This window comes from Taudactylus pleione, unplaced genomic scaffold (assembly GCF_031769625.1).
Source record: "Taudactylus pleione unplaced genomic scaffold, aTauple2 ptg000953l, whole genome shotgun sequence".
Lineage (NCBI taxonomy): Eukaryota > Metazoa > Chordata > Amphibia > Anura > Myobatrachidae > Taudactylus > Taudactylus pleione.
This window is the reverse complement of record NW_028285354.1, coordinates 90,332-110,181: the sequence shown is the minus strand read 5'-3', so window position 1 is coordinate 110,181 and position 19,850 is coordinate 90,332. Positions and strand designations below refer to the sequence as shown.

Below are 19,850 nucleotides of genomic sequence, written 5' to 3'. Positions count from 1 at the left end.
AAGTTCGATGGCAACCCCAAATTATGCAGGGGTTTTTTAAACCAATGCGAAATCCAATTCGAGCTACAATCCGCCAACTTTCCGACGGCCAGAACCAGGGTGGCATATATCATCTCTCTACTCTCTGGCCAAGCACTCGATTGGGTCTCGCCCCTTTGGGAGAAGTCGGATCCCCTGCTCTCCAACTACCCTGAAGTTGTTGCTACATTTCGCAAAATCTTTGATGAACCCGGAAGAACCACTTCCGCATCAGCTGATATTCTACGCCTCCGTCAGGGCAGCAGGGCCGTCGGCCAATACGTAGTCCAGTTCCAGACTCTGGCTTCAGAACTCAGTTGGAACGAGGATGCCCTCATCGCTGCCTTCTGGAGTGGCCTTTCTGAAAGGCTCAAAGACGACCTAGCTTCCCGTGACCTTCCAACCAGTTTGGATGGGTTAATCTCTCTCTGCAACAAGGTGGATCTCTGTCACAGGGAGCGCGCCTTGGAAAGAGGCAGATTTGATCGTGGAAGGCCACGTCCAGTTTCCCGCTTACCCTCTCCTCCTCTGGGTGAAGAACCCATGCAGGTCAACCGCTCTCATTTATCGGCTGAGGAGCGGCAGAAAAGGCAGAGGCAGAACCTCTGTATGTACTGCGGATCTCCTCAACATTTAGTTAAAACTTGTCCCATTCATCCGGGAAACGCCTCCTCCTAACTTATGAAAGAGAGGTTAAGTTAGGAGTTGCCATTGAATCACAAAGGAAGTCTGATTCCACCATCCAGGCTCATTTAAAGTGTCCTCGAGGTTCCAAAGCTGTATTAGCTCTCCTGGATTCCGGAGCGGCAGAGAACTTTGTCACTACTGACTTTGTCCAGAAGCATCAAATCCCCATGGAAGCGTTGCCTCGAGTCATCACTTTAACCGCCATCGATGGTAGTCGCATTTCTAGTGGAACCATCACCCATCGTACAACACCACTTAAACTTACCATTGGGGTGCTCCATTCCGAACAACTATCCTTCCTAGTGATTCCCAAAGCCTCTCATTCTTTAGTCCTCGGATTACCCTGGCTACAGAGACATTCACCACAAATCGATTGGACCACCATGCAAATAACCTCCTGGGGTTCCAATTGCTTCAAAGGCTGCCTTCAGCGGGTAATACCTATCAGATCTTCCGTTGTACGGGATTCTACAGACCTGCCCAAAGCCTACAATGGGTTTCAGGACGTCTTTAGCAAACAGAGCGCAGACCTGTTAACTTCCCAATTGTGATTGGGACTGTCCCATAGATCTGATTCCCGGGAAGAATCCTCCTAGAGGCCGAACCTACCCTCTATCTCTCCCTGAGACTCAGGCCATGTCGGAGTACATTACGGAAAACTTAAAGGCTTCATTCGACCTTCCACGTCTCCAGCAGGGGCTGGATTTTTCTTCGTAAAAAAGAAAGATGGTGGCTTGCGCCCGTGTATTGACTACCGGGGTCTTAATTAAATAACTATTAAGAATCGCTACCCTCTTCCTCTCATTACAGAGTTATTTGATAGAGTCAAGGGAGCCACAGTTTTTTCCAAACTCGACCTAAGAGAAGCCTATAATTTAATTCGTATCCGTCCAGGCGATGAATGGAAAACGGCCTTCAACACCAGGGATGGACACTACGAGTATCTCGTTATGCCCTTCGGCCTCTGTAATGCTCCGGCCATCTTCCAGTTTTTCGTCAATGAAATCTTCCGGGACCTCTTGTACAAATGTGTGGTCGTTTACTTAGACGACATTTTGATTTTTTCTCAAGACCTCCAAACTCATCGAGACCAGGTCAAACAAGTCCTTCTGAGGTTGCGGTCCAATCAACTGTTTTGCAAATTAGAGAAGTGTCTGTTTGAGGTCTCAAGTGTACCATTCCTGGGATACATCATCTCCGGAACAGGCCTTCAAATGGATTCGTCAAAACTACAAGCCATTCTCGATTGGTCTCTTCCTTCTTCCTTAAAATCCATACAAAGATTCCTAGGATTTGCCAACTATTATTGCAAGTTTGTAAAAGGTTTCTCGACTCTGGTAGCTCCGATTACAGCCCTCACCCGCAAGGGAGCAGATCCAACTATATGGCCCGTCGAAGCTACCTCTGCATTTCAACTTCTTAAGCAAGCCTTCATCTCCGCTCCCATCTTAAAGCAACCAGACTCCACCCGGCCCTTTATCCTGGAGGTGGACGCATCCTCTGAAGGTGTCGGTGCAGTGCTCTCCCAGCGATTTAAAGATGGAAAACTTCATCCCTGTGGTTTCTTTTCCCGGAAGTTTTTGCCTGCAGAAAAGAACTACACCATTGGAGATCAAGAGTTACTCGCCATGAAACTAGCCCTCGAAGAATGGCGATATCTTCTAGAAGGAGCTCATTACCCCATTACCATTTTTACTGACCATAAGAACCTCCTTTATCTTAAATCTGCAAATTGCTTGAACCCTCGTCAAGCCCGGTGGGCAATGTTTTTCTCCAGATTTAACTTCAAAGTCTCCTATCGCCCCGGTTCACAAAACCTCAAAGCCGACGCACTCTCCCGTTCCATGACGAGCGACCCTGATCTACCCATGGAACAGCCCCAACCAATCTTGAATTCAGCTTTCTTCGCCTCTACCCAATTATCTTCTATACCCCCGGTTGGGAAGACTTTCATCGCTCCGGAACTCCGCAAGAGGTTACTGCATTGGGCTCATGCTTCCCGGTTCTCTGGTCACTTGGGTATGGATAAAACCCTAGAATTTATCCAGCGGTCCTATTGGTGGTCTTCGATGAAAAAGGACGTCAGGTCTTATGTGTCTTCATGCATCAAATGTGCCCAACACAAGATACCTCGGTGGGTTCCACACTGTCAACTCCAACCTCTTGCAATTCCATCTAAGCCATGGACTCACCTATCTATGGATTTCATCTCTGATCTTCCTCCATCTCGGGGCCACAACACAATTTGGGTTATCGTGGATCATTTTTCTAAAATGGCTCATTTCGTACCACTTACTGGGCTTCCGTCTGCACCTCTACTCGCCCAGAGCTTTATAAAAGAGATCTTCTAGCTCCACGGCCTTCCTCAAGAGATCATCTCCGACAGGGGAGTACAGTTCGTAGCGAAGTTCTGGAGGTCACTCTGCTCAGCCCTTCAGGTAAAACTCAAATTTTCTACCGCTTATCATCCCCAGACCAACGGTCAGACCGAAAGGGTCAATCAAGACCTGGAACAGTTCCTGCGCTCTTTTGTCTCCTCCTCCCAAGATGACTGGATTGAACTTCTTCCTTGGGCCGAATTTGCCCACAATAATCATTATCACACGTCCACCAGCTCAACTCCTTTTTTTACAGTTTTTGGTCAACATCCTCGAGTGCCAGATTTCCCTCTTCTTCCAACATTAGATGTGCCTGCGGCCAAAATGTCCCTTCAACGGTTCTCCGACATCTGGGAAAAGGTTCGTTTCTCTCTGACTAAAACGTCAGCCCGGTACAAGAGATTTGCTGACCGCCAAAGACGAGCGGTTCCAAATTTCCAACCTGGGTATATGGTCTGGCTCTCTACCCGAAACCTAAGACTCCGAGTACCCTCGATGAAATTTGCTCCGCGATTCATTGGTCCATTCCCAATCATCAAAGTCTTGAATCCTGTGGCTTACAAGTTAAAGCTTCCTCCATTTCTTCGCATTCCAAGTTCTTTCCATATTTCTCTTTTAAAACCACTAGTCTTAAACCGATTTCAGAAGGTCCTGCCTAAAGCTTCTAGTGTTCAAACACAGCAGGGAGAGGAGTTCGAAGTTGACAGAATCTTAGATTCCCATTGTCGATACAACCGTCTTCAATACCTCATCGACTGGAAGAATTATGGTCCGGAGGAACGAATCTGGATAAATGCCTCCGATGTCCATGCACCCCGTCTGGTCAAAGCGTTCCATATGAAATTTCCTCATAAACCAAGGAAGTGTCCGGTGGCCACTCTTGAAGAAGGGGGTACTGTCACACGCCGGCCTGGAGACCCCAGAATCAGACCCCATCGCTTACCTGTGCGGGCGCTGACCCGCGCTGTCTTCCGGCTCCCGCGCTGTACGCTCCTTCCTCTTCTCCCAAGGCAGTCTCCGCTGTTGTCCTCTGGAGGGTCCCGCTGCTGTGCTGCTCCCACGCCGGATCCTGCTGACCGCTGGTCCCCGCTGACTACCTCCAGGAAGCGCTGTCCTCCGGTCCATGGGCGCGGCCATCTTGGATTGCCCATGTGACCCCACTACCACCAATGAGGAGCCTTCTCCTTCTCTCTCAGCCTGTCAGCTCCCAGTGTCCACTATAAAAGGATCCCCAATGCTCACACAAGTTGCCAGTGCAACTAGTTTCTTAGTTTAGCTAAGCAAGCCTTCCCACTGCGCTCCAGCCGCTCCACGTAGCCACTCAGCTACCAACGTCTACCCACGGCTATCCAGCCGCTCCACGTAGCCACTCAGCTACCAACGTCTACCCACAGCTATCCAGCCGCTCCACGTAGCCACTCAGCTACCAACGTTTACCCACGGCTATCCAGCCGCTCCACGTAGCCACTCAGCTACCAACGTCTACCCACGGCTATCCAGCCGCTCCAAGTAGCCACTCAGCTACCAACGTCTACCCACGGCTATCCAGCCGCTCCACCTAGCCACTCACCTACCAACGTCTACCCACGGCTATCCAGCCGCTCCATGTAGCCACTCAGCTACCAACGTCTACCCACGGCTATCCAGCTGCTCCACGTAGCCACTCAGCTACCAACGTCTACCCACGGCTATCCAGCTGCTCCACGTAGCCACTCAGCTACCAACGTCTACCCACGGCTATCCAGCCGCTCCACGTAGCCACTCAGCTACCAACGTCTACCCACGGCTATCCAGCCGCTCCACGTAGCCACTCAGCTACCAACGTCTACCCACGGCTATCCAGCCGCTCCACGTAGCCACTCAGCTACCCACGGCTATCCAGCCGCTCCACGTAGCCACTCAGCTACCAACGTCTACCCTCTGCTATTTAGCTGCTCCACGTAGCCACTCAGCTACCAACGTCTACCAACGGCTAGCCAGCCGCTCCACGTAGCTTCCTAGCTACCACGTTACTGCCGCATTCCTCAAACTCCTGTCAGTTCGCTGCACCCTCTCATGCGGAGAAACTTCATTAAGCCAAGTCTCCTCCAGCGAGCGCCTGCGCCAAGTAATACAGATCCAAGGCCCAGTCCGGGAACACAGCTCCTAAATTCCACGCTTGTGACACTCAGGCATTCCTGAACCTATTTTCTAGAAAAATATACATATAGACACACACTGTGGCATAACGAGGGTGGGCCTACTGGGGCATGTGCCCTGGGTGCCAACATGGGGTGGCTGCCATGGATGGACTGAAGCTTGCCCCGCCTCCTCTCTTCAGTCTAATGTCTTCACCTGTAGCCATCAGCAGAGCAGTGACCAGACTGGACCCATGACCCGCCTCATGGCAGCATCGCGTATATTGTGTGCTATGCTGTGGTGTCATGTGGGTCCAGCTGCTGCACAGTCACAGTCTGGTCAAACGCTGATGACACATTGCTGCCTGTCAGACAGGAAAATGAAAAGAACGGAGTACCTACTTTAGTAAGTAAGCTACTGTACCGCGAGGAGTCGGACAGCACAATACAAAATCTTGATGAGGGAAGGGAAGGGATATACAGACAGGGGAGGGGTTATCAAAATAACCTGCAGAAGTCAGTTGCTCCTTTAAGTAGTTGCAGGATATGGTGGACTGGAGGAGCCATTTCTTTAGCAGCATTCAATTGTTTGCAGTGGGTATGGTTGTTATGTGCTGATATAGCCCACTGATATAGAAGTATCCCACCGGTGTACAGGGTAGCAATGTGATGGTGAAATTGATGTTAGTGCTGCCACTGGCTGAGCTAAATTCAGCATGAGCATGCCCCAGGTCAGGATGGTCCAGCTGACTCCTAGTTCTGTTTCTGTGCAGACTGGATGTCACAGGAGATGTAGCAGAAAGGGGCAGCAAGATAGTCCAGGACTTCCAGGCTGTCAATGCAAAGTGCTTGGAGGTTGCAAGAAGGTTGGTAGTAGGTTTCTTTTCAGGGCTGGCTGGAGAGCTGGGTGCTGAGAGATTAAACCAAAATGCTGCACCGTAAAAAGTGGTTCAGCAAAGAAAGGTGTAAATGTATAAATACAGTAGGAAAATTAGAAAAAAAATTAAAACTTCACTTTTGGTTTGTTTAAAGCCTGCCTGACCTCAATCAGTAGTTCATCCGGTTGTTCCTGGTTTCTATGCTGGTATCTCCGGCATTTAGGTGCAGGTTGTGGTGTTTCTGGCTGGCTTTGGGCGGCAATTTGCGGTCTGACTGCTAAATCCAGGTTAGGTGTTGAAGGCTGTTGGAGAAGAGATATAGGGCTTCATTCAGAGGCGGCACGGCCGCCTCGATGTTTGTCCAGTGCGCATGCGCACGAGGGAGCCGGCTCCTTCGTGCGCATGCGTGAGACCCGCTACGACCGACAGCGCCGGTCGTAGTGGGTCTCTTTCCAAAGGGGACGAGCTGTCGATGTTGATTGACAGCTCGCCCCGTTTGGAAGGCGGTCCGGGGGGTGGCAGCCCAAACGGAGGCGTTCCCATGGGAACGCCTGCCGTTTGGGGGAGGCCCCACTGACATCACTAGTGATGTCAGTGGAGAGCTTCCGGCTCTGACAGAGCCAGAAGCTCTCCGGGGCTTACGACAAGTGAGACCCTACCCTAGGGTCTCGTCGTAAGCCCCGATGGTCGCGATGGTCTATGACCATCACGACCATCACCCTAGCGGTCGTTAGAGCTGTGGGTGTAAACCCACAGCCTAACGACCGAAACAGAGGCGGCCGGTCAGGATGCAAGCGACCGCCCAGTTTCTGAGCGACCGCTTGCATCCTCCGACCGCCTCTGAATGAGGGTCATAGCCCCGTATTCAATTTGAAAGACTTTCCGCCTACCAGTCATTAGAGCTGTGGGTGTAAACCCACAGCCTAACGACCGAAACAGAGGCGGCCGGTCAGGATGCAAGCGGCCGCCCAGTTTCTGAGCGACCGCTTGCATCCTCCAACCGCCTCTGAATGAGGGTCATAGCCCCGTATTCAATTTGAAAGACTTTCCGCCTAGCGGTCATTAGAGCTGTGGGTGTAAACCCAAGCCTAACGACCGAAACAGAGGCGGCCGGTCAGGATGCAAGCGGCCGCCCAGTTTCTGAGCGACCGCTTGCATCCTCCAACCGCCTCTGAATGAGGGTCATAGCCCCGTATTCAATTTGAAAGACTTTCCGCCTAGGCATTAAGTCAATGCAATGTAATAGGCGGTAAAGTATTGCCTATGAATGGCAGGCGTTAAAAAGTGCAGAATTGGGGTTTTTGGGTGCAATGTTTCGGGATCCCCCATGCAGCCTTCAGACAGTCCCCCAAAGGTAATCTGTGTCAAGAAAAAAAAAATTAAGGACACCCCAAAAATTTACTTTGAAAAAGGGGTGAAAAAAAAAAAGTTGGGGTATAATCTTAAAAAATAGCGAACTTGACTCTGGGGGGTCCCCAAGTATGCCCAAAGTGTTTTTTTGATTGCAGGTGTTTGCGGCAGGTGGGTTTTTCATGATTTTTTTAAGTCACTTTAGCAACTTTAAAATATGCTGAACCCCATTTTCAAGTACCCCAAATTTGATGGCCATAGTTGTTTTGCCCTAAAAAAATTCTAAATGCTCTTCTGCATCACCTTATTCAAAGCTGCATTTATGCACCTGCCGCAGCTACTAGAAACCCCGACTTCCTTCAGTAGTTAAAAATGGGGGTATCCATAGTGATCCCCCATGTCTACACATCTTTAGGGGGGTCCCTAGAATATTTCCCGAAAATTCCTTTTTTGTTGAACCTGTAAAAAAAAAAAAGTAGTAAAAATTTACAAAAAAAATGACATACGGTCCCCCCCCAAAAGCCAAACCAGCCCCAGGCTTGCCAGCCAGTGGTGGTTTCTAAAAATATGGGGAACAAAAAGTGTAGGGTTCCACCGTATTTTAGAAACCAACCCAAGGCTGCAGGGACCAGTTCTGGTTTTAAATATAGGGGTAAAAAAAAACGCGGGGATCCCCCTATATTTAAGACCAGCACCAGACCCAACCGACCGGGGTGTAATGCCACAGCCTGGAGACCCAATCACCGGGGCTCCAGGTCCAAAGCATTAGCACCCCAAATCGGTCAGCGCAAGCCGGTGATCTCAGGGGAGTCGTGGACCCCCCAAAGAAGGGTCCCCCTCTCCCGAGCACTACAGGCTTACGCTGAAGCCCGGGGCTCTTCCCCATACCCCTGGCTTGGTGGGTATGGAGGTAATGGGGGGGCCAAATAATGTAAAACTATTGTGTTTTACAGTGGAACTACAAGTGCAAGCATGCCTGCCATTTTGCACTTGTGGAACAACAAATGTCAGCAGACATGCAGCACCTGTAACTTCACTGTAAAATAAGTAGTTAAAAAAAGACAAAACAGACACACCGTGATTAGTAGAACTTTATTACACACACCTACCCATTCACACATACTAACCTATACCAGATGAATCTATCCTCTTCTCCAGTAGAATATCTGAAAACATGGCACTGCAAAGAAGAATTCATACTCACCTATATCCTGGCACTGGTCTACGCAGCATCCCCGGGACTTGGCAAAACAAAAAAAAAATGAGTATATCTGATCCACGCACTAGCTATCAGTATGTGTGTTGCCACACATACTCATAGCTCCCGAATGCCAGCTGCCGGAACATGCACGGAGCTGGCAGTCCCAAGAGCCAATCAGTGGCCGCACTGACTGTACAGCGACCGCTGATTGGCTCCAGCAACTGACAGTTCCCACATGGTGTGACTCGCCCACGTGGGTCTGGTGCTGGTCTTAAATATAGGGGGATCCCCACGTTTTTTTTTTACCCCTATATTTAAAACCAGAACTGGTCCCTGCAGCCTTGGGTTGGTTTCTAAAATACGGTGGAACCGTACACTTTTTGTTCCCCATATTTTTAGAAACCACCACTGGCTGGCAAGCCTGGGGCTGGTTTGGCTGTTGGGGGGGATTTTATGTCATTTTTTTTGTAAATTTTTACTACTTTTTTTTTTACAGGTTAAACAAAACGGGAATTTTCAGAAAATATTCTAGGGACCCCCCTAAAGATGTGTAGACATGGGAGATCACTATGGGTACCCCCTTTTTAACTTATGAAGGAAGTCGGGGTTTCAAACAGCCGTGGCAGGTGCATTTTTGCAGATTTAAAAAAAATGCGTTTTGGGACTTAAAAATATGCTTGTACCCATTTTCATGTACCCCAAATCTTATGGGACCATTTTTAAAAATGAAAAAATTAAACTAAATGCTCTTCTGCATCACTTTTTCAAAGTCGGGAAAAAAACCCACCTGCCGCAGCTATTTAAAAACCCGACTTTCTTTTGCAGCCAAAAACGGGGGTACCCATAGTGATCCCCCATGTCTGGACATCTTTATGGGGGTCCTAGGATTATTTCCCGAAAATTCCCGTTTTTTTTGCCTACTTTCAAATTGAATACGGGGATACGCGGGCACGCGCGCGATACTGGAAAACAGGTGAAGTCGGAGTTAAGTCCGGGCCGCATTAAGTTAACGCGGCTTGGCTCAAATAGAATACGGGCCATAATTGTATAATGAACATGTTTTTCAAAGGCTTAATTTTCAAAATGTTTAATTCTAGTTCCCAACAACGGTGGAGGAGTGGCAGACCATTGCTGAGCAATTCGAACGGAGATGGAACTTCCCAAACTGCAGTGGAGCAATAGACTGCATACATGACCGGATTACCCCACCTGCCCACAGCGGGTCCTTTTATTATAATTATAAAGGATTTAACAGCATAGTGCTCATGGCAGTGGTTAACGCCAATTATGAATTTATTTTTGTGGATGTGGGCAAAAATGGCCATGCTTTGGATGGGGATTCTTTTAAGCAAACACTCTTGTATGAGAGACTTCGCTCCAACCGGCTGAATTTACCATCTGCAACGGAAATTAAGCACGGCCTAAACTATGTTTTTGTGGCTAATGAGGCGTTTGCTCTAATTGAGCATTTGCTGAAGCCGTATGCGCAACGAGAGCTAACAAAAGAGAAGCGCATTTTTAATTACAGACTATCCAGGGCTCGCTGAATAGTGGAGAACACATTCAGGATTCTATGCAACCGGTTCCAGGTGTTCCATACACTATTAATTTATACATGGACAAAATCGATTCAGTTGTTTTGGCCTGCTGTGTCTTCCATAATTTCCTACAGAAAAAGAGTTCTACCCAGAGGACATCAGACACAGCAGTGCTGGACGACCCAGACCAACCGGAGGAAACACTCCCAATGGGTTTTCCACTCCAGGTGCTGAACCATTAGGGCCTGCTTTTTACTCCAGGTGCTGAACCATTAGGACCTGTGAATGTCGCTGCAGGAATTTCAGCAGGTCAAAGTACCACAATGTACTTAAATAGGTGTCAGCTGCCCCTGCTCCATATGTGCGGGACTCTTCCTGCTTCCTTTTCTCCTTCACGTATACAGTGCGCAGATTTTGTATTTTGTTTTTGACCCACACCACTGTGACATCATCATCAGGATGAAAGGTCTTGCTAAATGAAATTAGCTCCTGGATTACCGCATTGCGCTTGATTTTGTTGCGGTAGTGTTGACTTTTGACTTACCACAAACACTCGTGGCCATGGAACATTTCGATGAACCCCGTCACAAACTTCCTTTCTCTGGCACTTGTCATTCCTGTTGGGGAAATATATTGAAAAAGTTACATTTTTGTACAGTAGGTTTTAAAGTTGAACATTTGTAAATAATTCATTTTTAACAGTTATTGCCGTTTGACACAATAAATGCTGTTTGTTTATTTCGTGTGTAATATTTTGCTGAAACTGTGAATTTAAGCTTGGATATGCATTGATGGCACAGGGGTTAAAACACACTGGGGGTATGAGCGTGGAGATAAAGCTGATGCCATTCTAGCACATAAACTTCAAGCTAAACTAACTAAAAATAGAATTCTAAATATGAAAGACCCAGCTGGTAATATGCACTATGATCTGAAATCCATAGCCGACAGCTTTAAAGATTTTTATTCCTCGCTTTACATCCTTCAGAATTGCGAGCTCTCCCCTTTTTCCTTTTTAGCTGCCACCCGCAAATATCTCTCCTCTTGTAAATTACCCCATCTATCTCTGTCGCAATTATCTGCTTTGAATTAAGCCGTCACAGCTGAAGAACTCAAAAGAGTTGTGAAGTCAATGAAATCCTCTTCAGCTCCCAGCCCAGATGGGTTTCCTGCGGCCTTCTACAAGAGATTTCTACCTTCTCTGTCCCCTCCATTGCTAAACCTCTACAATTCTATTCTAACTGGCCAGAAGTTTGACGAGGCCACCTCCAGGGCAGAAATAGTGGTAATTCACAAAGAAGGCAGAGATCCAAGCTCATGCACTAGTTATAGACCAACTTCCCTCTTAAATGTGGACTTAAAAATCTTTGCTAAGATTCTTGCCTCTCATCTCACACTTGTTATCTCTTCCTTGGTTCACTTGAACCAAGTGGGATTTATCCCTCGCCGCCAAGCCTCCGATAATACTCGCAAGATCATTGATCTCTTTAGCTTCATTAACACAAAGTCACTCCCGACCCTGGTGGTGGCCTTAGATGCAGAGAAGGCCTTCGACAGGGTCCTTCTTGAGATCTACTTTACATGCCTTTGGCTTTCAAGGTAATTTTATGAATGTAGTGGCCTCCTTATATCACAATCCATCTGCTCTAGTTTTAGCAACGGTTTTGCCTCCTCTTCTTTTGGTATCTGTAATGGTATCCGGCAAGGATGCCCCTTATCGCCTCTCCTCTTTGCTTTAATCATGGAGCCTCTAGCTGCCAGTTTCCGTAATAATCCTGCCATTACAGACATCCAAGTAGGCCATACAAGGCATAAAGTAGACCTATATGCAGACAATGTCCTGCTCACACTGACTCACCCCACCTCTTCTCTTCCGGCTGTCTTCAAAGAAATCCAAACATACGGCAGTTTATCAAATTTTTAAAAAAAATCAAGATAAAACGGAAGTACTTCTTTTACTCTTAGACCCCAATATTATATCTCAGCTGTGATGCTCCTATGATTTTCGTTGGCGCTTCCACTCTCTGAAATATCTAGGGGTCCAACTTACCAATTCTTATGATAAACTGTTCGCCGCAAACTTTCCTCCTCTCTTAGACAACATACATCGTGATCTTAATACATGGGGAACACACTTTATCTCATGGATAGGACATGTCAACGCTATTTAAATGAACGTGCTTCCGAGTTTTTTGTACCTCTTTCAAACACTCCCAGTCAGAGTGCCATCCATTTTCCTAGCTACTCTCCAGCCGCTAGTCTCCAGATTTGTATGGGCGGGTCGCAAGCCCAGAGTCAGATTTCGCATTCTCTGCCATCGTGTTAGGGAGGAAGGTTTAGGTCTTCCCAGTTTCCACAAATATTATTTAGCTGTTCATCTAACCCAAGCTGTCCTTGCACACGCTGATGCACGCACTAAATGGTGGGTAGACTTAGAAGCTCAATTACTCAACTTTCTTTCCCACTACTCTCTTTTTTGGATGGAACATAAACACAGACCGCCTTACTCCAGTATCCCTCCTTCTCTTCGCTTCTCCCTATCTATATGGGATTACTGCAATAGAACTTTTTCTTTAATTCAGAACCATCTTCCCATGACCCCTCTATGGAACAACAAGGATTTTTTACCTGGCCTAGATCCTAAGCCCTTTGCTCCTTGGTTCTCCCACAACATTAAGTTCCTAAGAGATATTGCTCCCCTTCATGTTTTCCCTGAATTTTCTGAATTGCGGGATAGATTCAACATACCGGCAAGATGCCTTCACCAATATCTTCAAATACGCCATCTTTTTTCTTCAGTGATAGGTTCCAAGACTCATCCATCATACTCTCCTTTGGAGTCCTTCTGCCTCCTTAGGTCGAACTCTAAAGGCCTCATCTCAACCTTTTACAGTATATTAATTGATCACAACTGCCCCCTAAAAGAACCACATGACCTGGCCTGGGAAAAGGACATGGGGGAGTCTCTGGAACCTGAGGAATGGTCTAAAATCTGTGAGCTGGCGGCAAAAACCTCAATATGTGTTAGAATTAAGGAAAACGCATATAAGAGGCTGTATAGATGGTATCTAGTTCCCACTCGTATTCGAGCCATCTTCCCTCAGTCCTCAGGTGAGTGTTGGAGGGGCTTTGGAGAGGAGGGTACCCTAGCTCATATTTGGTGGCACTGTCCTATAATTAGGATCTTTTGGGAGAAGGTTCATCGCCTGATTCTCTCAATCACAAATATCTCTCTCCCTCCTTGTCTGTCTTTCTATTTACTTCCAAGACCCATCTGTAGCTGCGACAAACACACCCAAGCACTTATCAGACATATTCTTAACGCAGCTAATTGGGCGATTGCAGCCTCATGGATAAAAACAGATCCCCCTTCCATCACTGCTCTACACAACTCCATTTGGCACACGTATAAATTGGAACATATCACTAGTCAACTTCATGAAAGCTCTGACAAATTTTCTGAGATCTGATAACCCTGGCTAGTCTACCATGAGTCACACTCCTGACTCTGAGTGACTCCTCAACAGATGTTCTTCTTGCCAACCTCCTTTTCCATATCTCCTACCCCCCCTCGTTTTCCCTTACTAACATTCCCCAACTTCCCACCTCCTGTGTCCCCTCCTCCCTTTTTCTTTATTCTCTCTTTTCCACACTTCTACAATAATCTATTGGTATGTTTCACCTCTCTTAACGGAGTATCTTTGCTATATTCTGTATACCATTAGTTTCATGCCAATATGTTTATGTTTATAGCAATATTTATACTGATGTACCTAATTTTTTCTGTATTCTTGAAAAATGTAATAAAACTTTTTTTCAAAAAGAAAAAAGAACACATTGGGGGTCCAGGGGTATGCATTGGTGGGTCAGGGGTTAAAACACATTGGGGGCTAGGGGTATGCATTGGTGGGTCAGGGGTTAAAACACTGGGCGGCCAGAGGTATGCATTGGTGGTGCAGGGGTTAAAACACATTGGGGCGCCAGAGGTATGCATTGGTGGGTCAGGGGTTAAAACACATTGGGGGGACCAGGGGTATGCAATGGTGGGTCAGGGGTTAAAACACATTGGGGGGGCCAGGGGTATGCAATGGTGGGTCAGGGGTTAAAACACATTGGGGGGCCAGGGGTATGCATTGGTGGGTCAGGGGTTAATACACATTGGAAGGCCAGGGGTTAAACACATTGGGGGGCAAGGGGTTAAAACACATTGGGGTGCTAGGGGTATGCATTGGTGTCATGGGGTGAAATTACATTGGGGGACCATGGGTATGCATTGGTGGGTCAGAGGTTAATACACTTTGGGGGGCCAGGGGTATGCATTGGTGGCTCAGGGGTGAAATACACATTGGTGGGGCACGGCTATGCATTGGTGGGTCAGGGTGTACAGGCGATACTCACTTTTTAAAGGCACACTCCGCTAGATAGACGATGCGGCTTCTCTTCACTTCTCCCGACGTCTGCACAAAATGGAAGAGGGGAGTGTCCAGGGACATCGTACATAATAAATAGCATCGTAGTGCAGCAAAAGTGCGTACAATGTGTGTCAAATAATACACGATGGGTCGCAATCTTTCTGCAAAACCATCTGATCTATGATGCTGATCCACGACGCTGGGGATGCGCATCGCATCGTAATCGTGTATGAAGACACTAATTTTCACGCGATTGGTCGCTACGATCAGTCGGAAACTGCCAGATCGTGTGAAAAATCGCCCCGTGTATGGGGGCCTTTACGGTCTAAATGTATTTTTAGATATAAGTTAATTTAGAATAAAGTTCATATTCAGTTCATCAACTTGCAATTCAGCAACACACACGGGGGGTTTCTGAGTACATAGAAACCCTTCCTGACAGACAAGACAAGCGAGCGCCATATTATTAAACCCCGCTCCCCTCGCGGCAAAATGCTGCCATTCGCGGGTTAATCTGGAGGAGACAGAGCCAATATGATGCAATTTCATTAGAATCGCACCATTTGGCCCCACTTGACCCACAAATTGCATCATTTTGCCGCTAGAGGGAGGAGCCTAATGACAGTGCCAGGTCTCATCCCCATCTCTACAACTCGCAGCTGCGGCCAGGTAAGTGTATGTGTATAATGTATGTGTGTGAGTCATTTGTGTGACATATGTATGTGTGTGCATACCTATATGCATGTGTATATATAATATATATATATATATATATGCTTGTGTGTATACTGTGTATATATATATATATATATATATATACATACAATGGGTAGGTGTGTAGAACACAGAGATGATTCAGCCTCTTGTAGCATGGTACTACAAAACAAACAATCTAAAAACAACCTGCGTCCAAAGGACTGCAGCTCAGTCCACACTCAGGGGCACCACTCCTTCAATTACAACAGAAAAAAGACAATATGAGTGGTCCAAAGAGTGCTGTCCCTCACAAGTCACGTCTTCTCTTATTCGTTCATGGATGATATAGTGATCTCAAATGAGGAGAAAAGATAATTCCGATGGTCTATGATACACCCGGGAGCCACTCACCTAAAATAGGTGAAATACATTCACATAAATGTGTCTTTTAGGTCCTCTATTCTGGTCACAGATTAATAGACACTTTTCAGGGCTTGTTCCCCTCTGGGAATAGACTCACCTGGGATCAGGTATTGACGTTCCCCAAAAGGTATCTTTTCACCCCGAAATTATTAATACTCCATTCATTCAGGTAGCATCCTTATGATAACTTCAGAAGAAAGAAGTAATCCAACTCCAGGGAGATAAGTTCTCACTTTTTAGTATTTATTATCCAACTGTAAAAATATATCCGTCCTTTGGTTACATATAACCCAATGAATGTCCCCAATGAAGGACATCCACAAAAAACATACAAAATTACAGTCCCAAAAAGGTTACCCAGTGAATAAAGAAAATATACCAAAAAAACAGGAACCACTCCACCCGGAATGGTGTGGAATTCTGGCTTAAGACATAAGATGTATGAAGTGCAAAGGTAAGTTCCAATCCAGCTGGGAGTAACCCCTAGATTCTCCACCAATGCGTTTCTGACTTTTGAGTCCTTCCTCAGGGTTGTCACGGCTACCGACACTTGAGACTCCTGGGAGGAGGCAGGCCTACTAGGCACAATAAACTGAGCAGGGTTTAGGAATGACCTTTTCATGAAATCTTGATAGCACAGAATAAAAGTAAATAGAATTTATTCACAGGAGAAATATAATAGCAACGTCTCACATAAAGTCTCAACAACACTGAGGTTCACATAAGCAATAACGAGTATAGGAGAAAACCACCCATATAGTCTTTAACACAGAAAAGTTAATATGGTAGGGAACCTCGAGTCCAGTATGAGGCTAACACCTCAGGATGGTATAGAGGAGCTTCACCTGGGTGGAACCCTGTAGTGATGGAGATCCAGAGCAGAGTGAGCCCTGTGATGCGGTGAAAGACAGAGCAGGGTTGGGGGGCGTGGCCTGGCACAGCATGGAGTAGCAGCACGTCGCTGTAACTCCCGACGAGATCCGAGCAAATATCCTGTTCCCCTGGTGGTCTAGTGCTGGCTCTTTACCTGGGGGTGTATGAACTCCCGCTGAAGCCTCCGGTGTCTGGTGCGGGCGCGATCGGCGCTCCGGGAGGCTCCTTTGTGTATCGGACTGCTGGGGCCTGTGACACGGTGAGGTCTGTGCCTCCTCTCTCCTGGCTGAATCCCTCTGATCGGCAGGACCCGCTGGCGCGCTGCTGCGCTGCTCCTCTCCCTCTCAGTTGCCGCGCGCTGTCTGGAGTCTCTGCGCTCCTTAATCCTGACAGTGGGTGTCCTCCGCTGCTGGTGCCTCTCCGCTGGTCCTTGGCTTGGTAAGCTCGTCCTTGGGCGCCATTTCAGACGGCTCCTAGGTCACCTGACGCTGTGTTCCTCCATTACAACTCCCCTGTTTTGCTGGGCTGCTCTGACCATTGTTACTTTGGGCACATATAGTGATTCTTTCACTTAGGGTGGATTTATCAGTTGTTATTAGCACTGCCTGACTGCCCACATATTAAGTTACATCATGGGAAAAACTAGCAATGCTGCTGGAGCGGCTGCTAAACTAGAAAAGTTCGCTAGAAATTCTCAGGTGCATCAACCATCTGGTCAGGGTGCTCTTCATCCCCCGTCGCCTTTGTCTGTCGAGGGTGACACGGACTCTAATGATACATCACAATCTACTCAGCAGATCCTACAGGCAATATCCACATCCGAACAACGAGTCACCGATAAAATTGGTCAGGTGCAGATCGATGTGTCTTTATTACGTCAGGACATGCAAAAAATAAGAGAGAGAGTCGGCGAAACTGAGCACCGTATTTCCGACCTAGAGGACATCACCATGCCCCTAAAACATAAAGTGGAGGATTTGTCTTCGCAAGTAGTATCTATCCAGGCCAAACTTTCGGATGTGGAGGGGTGCCTCAGGCGCAATAATATCCGTATTGTTGGGCTCCCTGAGCGGGCTGAGGGCTCGACGCCTGAGAAATTCCTCGAGGACTGGCTAATTCATCTATTTTCTCGTGAGGCGTTTAGTCCGCAGTTTGCTGTGGAACGTGCCCATAGACTTCCTTTCAGGCCTCCTCCACCGGGTGCTCCTGCCAGAACCTTCATTGCCTGCTTACTACACTTTAAAGACCGGGACACTGCTCTTCGATTGGCCCGCACCAGGGGTCCACTTCAATTTGAAAATCAATCCGTCTCATTCTTTCCTGATTTCGCACTGGAGGTGCAGAAGAGTCGTTCACAGTTCCTACAAGTCAAACGCAAACTCCGTGACTGTAATATTCAATACTCTATGCTATTCCCTGCTAGATTGCGGGTAGTACATGATAATAACACCCATTTTTTTGCTAATCCTAAGGAGGCGGAATCCTGGCTGGAACGTCAGCCCCGTGCTCCTCGCTGAAAGGAATTAATGCTTGCAAATATTATTGTCCATATTTTGTAATGGTTTGATATATATTTTTTTTTTTTCTCTTTCTCCAGTGTGACTCTGGGGGGGAAGAAAAAAATGTATATATAGATGTCTGTCTCCACCAGGGGACCAATTACGTTTATTTTTTCTTAGGGAGTTCCTTGCTGAATATAGCAGTAGGATATATTTCCTATTCCCTAATAACTCAAGCTCTAAATTGAAGTATACTGGTTAGTTAGTTAATTAGTGTTAGGTGGGGGGGGAGTTTAGGGCATGGGAACTAGGTATGCCTTAGGTTTTCGAGGTTATACAGGGAGGGTTAGGGAAGGGGTGGATGTTTGTTTATATCTTTTTTTTTACTGTCATCAGGTTGTAATGTCTCTGCTTTTTTGAATGTGATATGCTGTTCGTTGCTGCCCTGCCGGCTAGATGCACACGGGTTCGTTTCTTTATGTTTCATCGCTCTCTCAGTATTGTTCCCCATTAATGATCCCTGCTGCGCCATCCTATATCTGTCGAGATATATAACTCATGGCTACGTCTGTAGGTGATTTATGTATATTGGGTTGGAATGTCCGAGGCCTGAACGATAAAGTCAAGCGCTCTCTTGTTCTGACGCAAATTAAGAAATACCAGGCTGAAATTGTATGTCTCTCTGAGACTCACTTATATAGTAGTAAGGTATTGGCCCTTAAAAAGCCTTGGATAGGTCACATGTACCACTCTACTTTCTCAAATAATGCAAGAGGAGTCTCGGTCCTTATTAGTAAATCACTACGTTTTAATTTGGAATCCAGCCAGATTGATACCCAAGGTAGATATGTCTTTATGCGTGCTGTTGTTAATTGTGTTCATCTTCATATACTAGCGATTTACATCCCTCCTCCATATAGCAATGATGTTATGCGACAGGCTGCTATGTTTGTTGCTCAATCTCCTGATACCCCTGTGATCTGTGTGGGGGACTTTAATAACGTTGTAGATCGTCGGTTGGACAGGTGGAGGGAGAGTACTGATTTGATGCTGCCCTCTCCCACTCCATTCGCCAATCTTATAGCTGAATTGGGTTGGAATGATGCTTGGCGTAGTAGAAATCCGAATGCCACTCAATATTCATGTCATTCTACCTCCTATCAGACACTGTCCCGAATTGATTTAGCTTTGTTGTCCTCTCATATTTTATATTTGTCTAGGGGTATCTCAGATCATTCTCCTATTTTACTTGCTATAAACATGTCTCAAGATAGAGGGGTGCGGTTTTGGAAATTACATCCATTCTGGCTATCTATGATGGGAGCTGGCTCTGAACTGGTTGCGGCATGGGAGGAGTTCCAGATAGATAATTTCCAATGTCCAAATCCAGGTATTAGGCACGATGCTTTCAAAGCTTACATGCAAGGCTCGTTTATTAGACAGGTATCTGAGATTAAAAAGTATAGTAGGGGGGAGGGGTCTCGTCTTGAGCTCTTGTGCTCACAGCTGGAGGGTCAATATGTCCTCTCTCGATTACCATGTGATCGTGAATTGTGGTTGAGTACACAGCGGGAGTGGACAGAATACTTATTTGACAGGTCTAGACGTAGACTACTCTTCTCTAGACACAATCAGTATTTTCAGTCGGAGATTGGGGGTAGATATTTAGCCTCTTTAGCTAAGGTAGACTCCCATATTGGCACTGTACAGTGTATTAGAGATTCTGGAGACCAGTTACGCTACTCTGGTGTCGATATTTCTAAGGTATTTCATGACTACT

The 19,850-nt window shown here is 46.8% G+C and overlaps 1 protein-coding gene across 1 annotated transcript in view; it reads left to right on the top strand.

Annotated features, from left to right (window-relative positions):
- The window catches only part of LOC148473222 (pseudouridylate synthase RPUSD2-like), an 80,899-nt gene extending 70,569 nt beyond the window's left edge, over positions 1 to 10,330 (top strand). The window contains exon 3 of the mRNA XM_088459929.1: positions 9,727 to 10,330. Coding sequence (XP_088316055.1) covers positions 9,727 to 10,176 — 450 coding nt within the window. The 3' untranslated portion in view covers positions 10,177 to 10,330. The remainder of the gene's footprint in view (positions 1 to 9,726) is intronic.
- Positions 10,331 to 19,850: the final 9,520 nt, after the last annotated feature.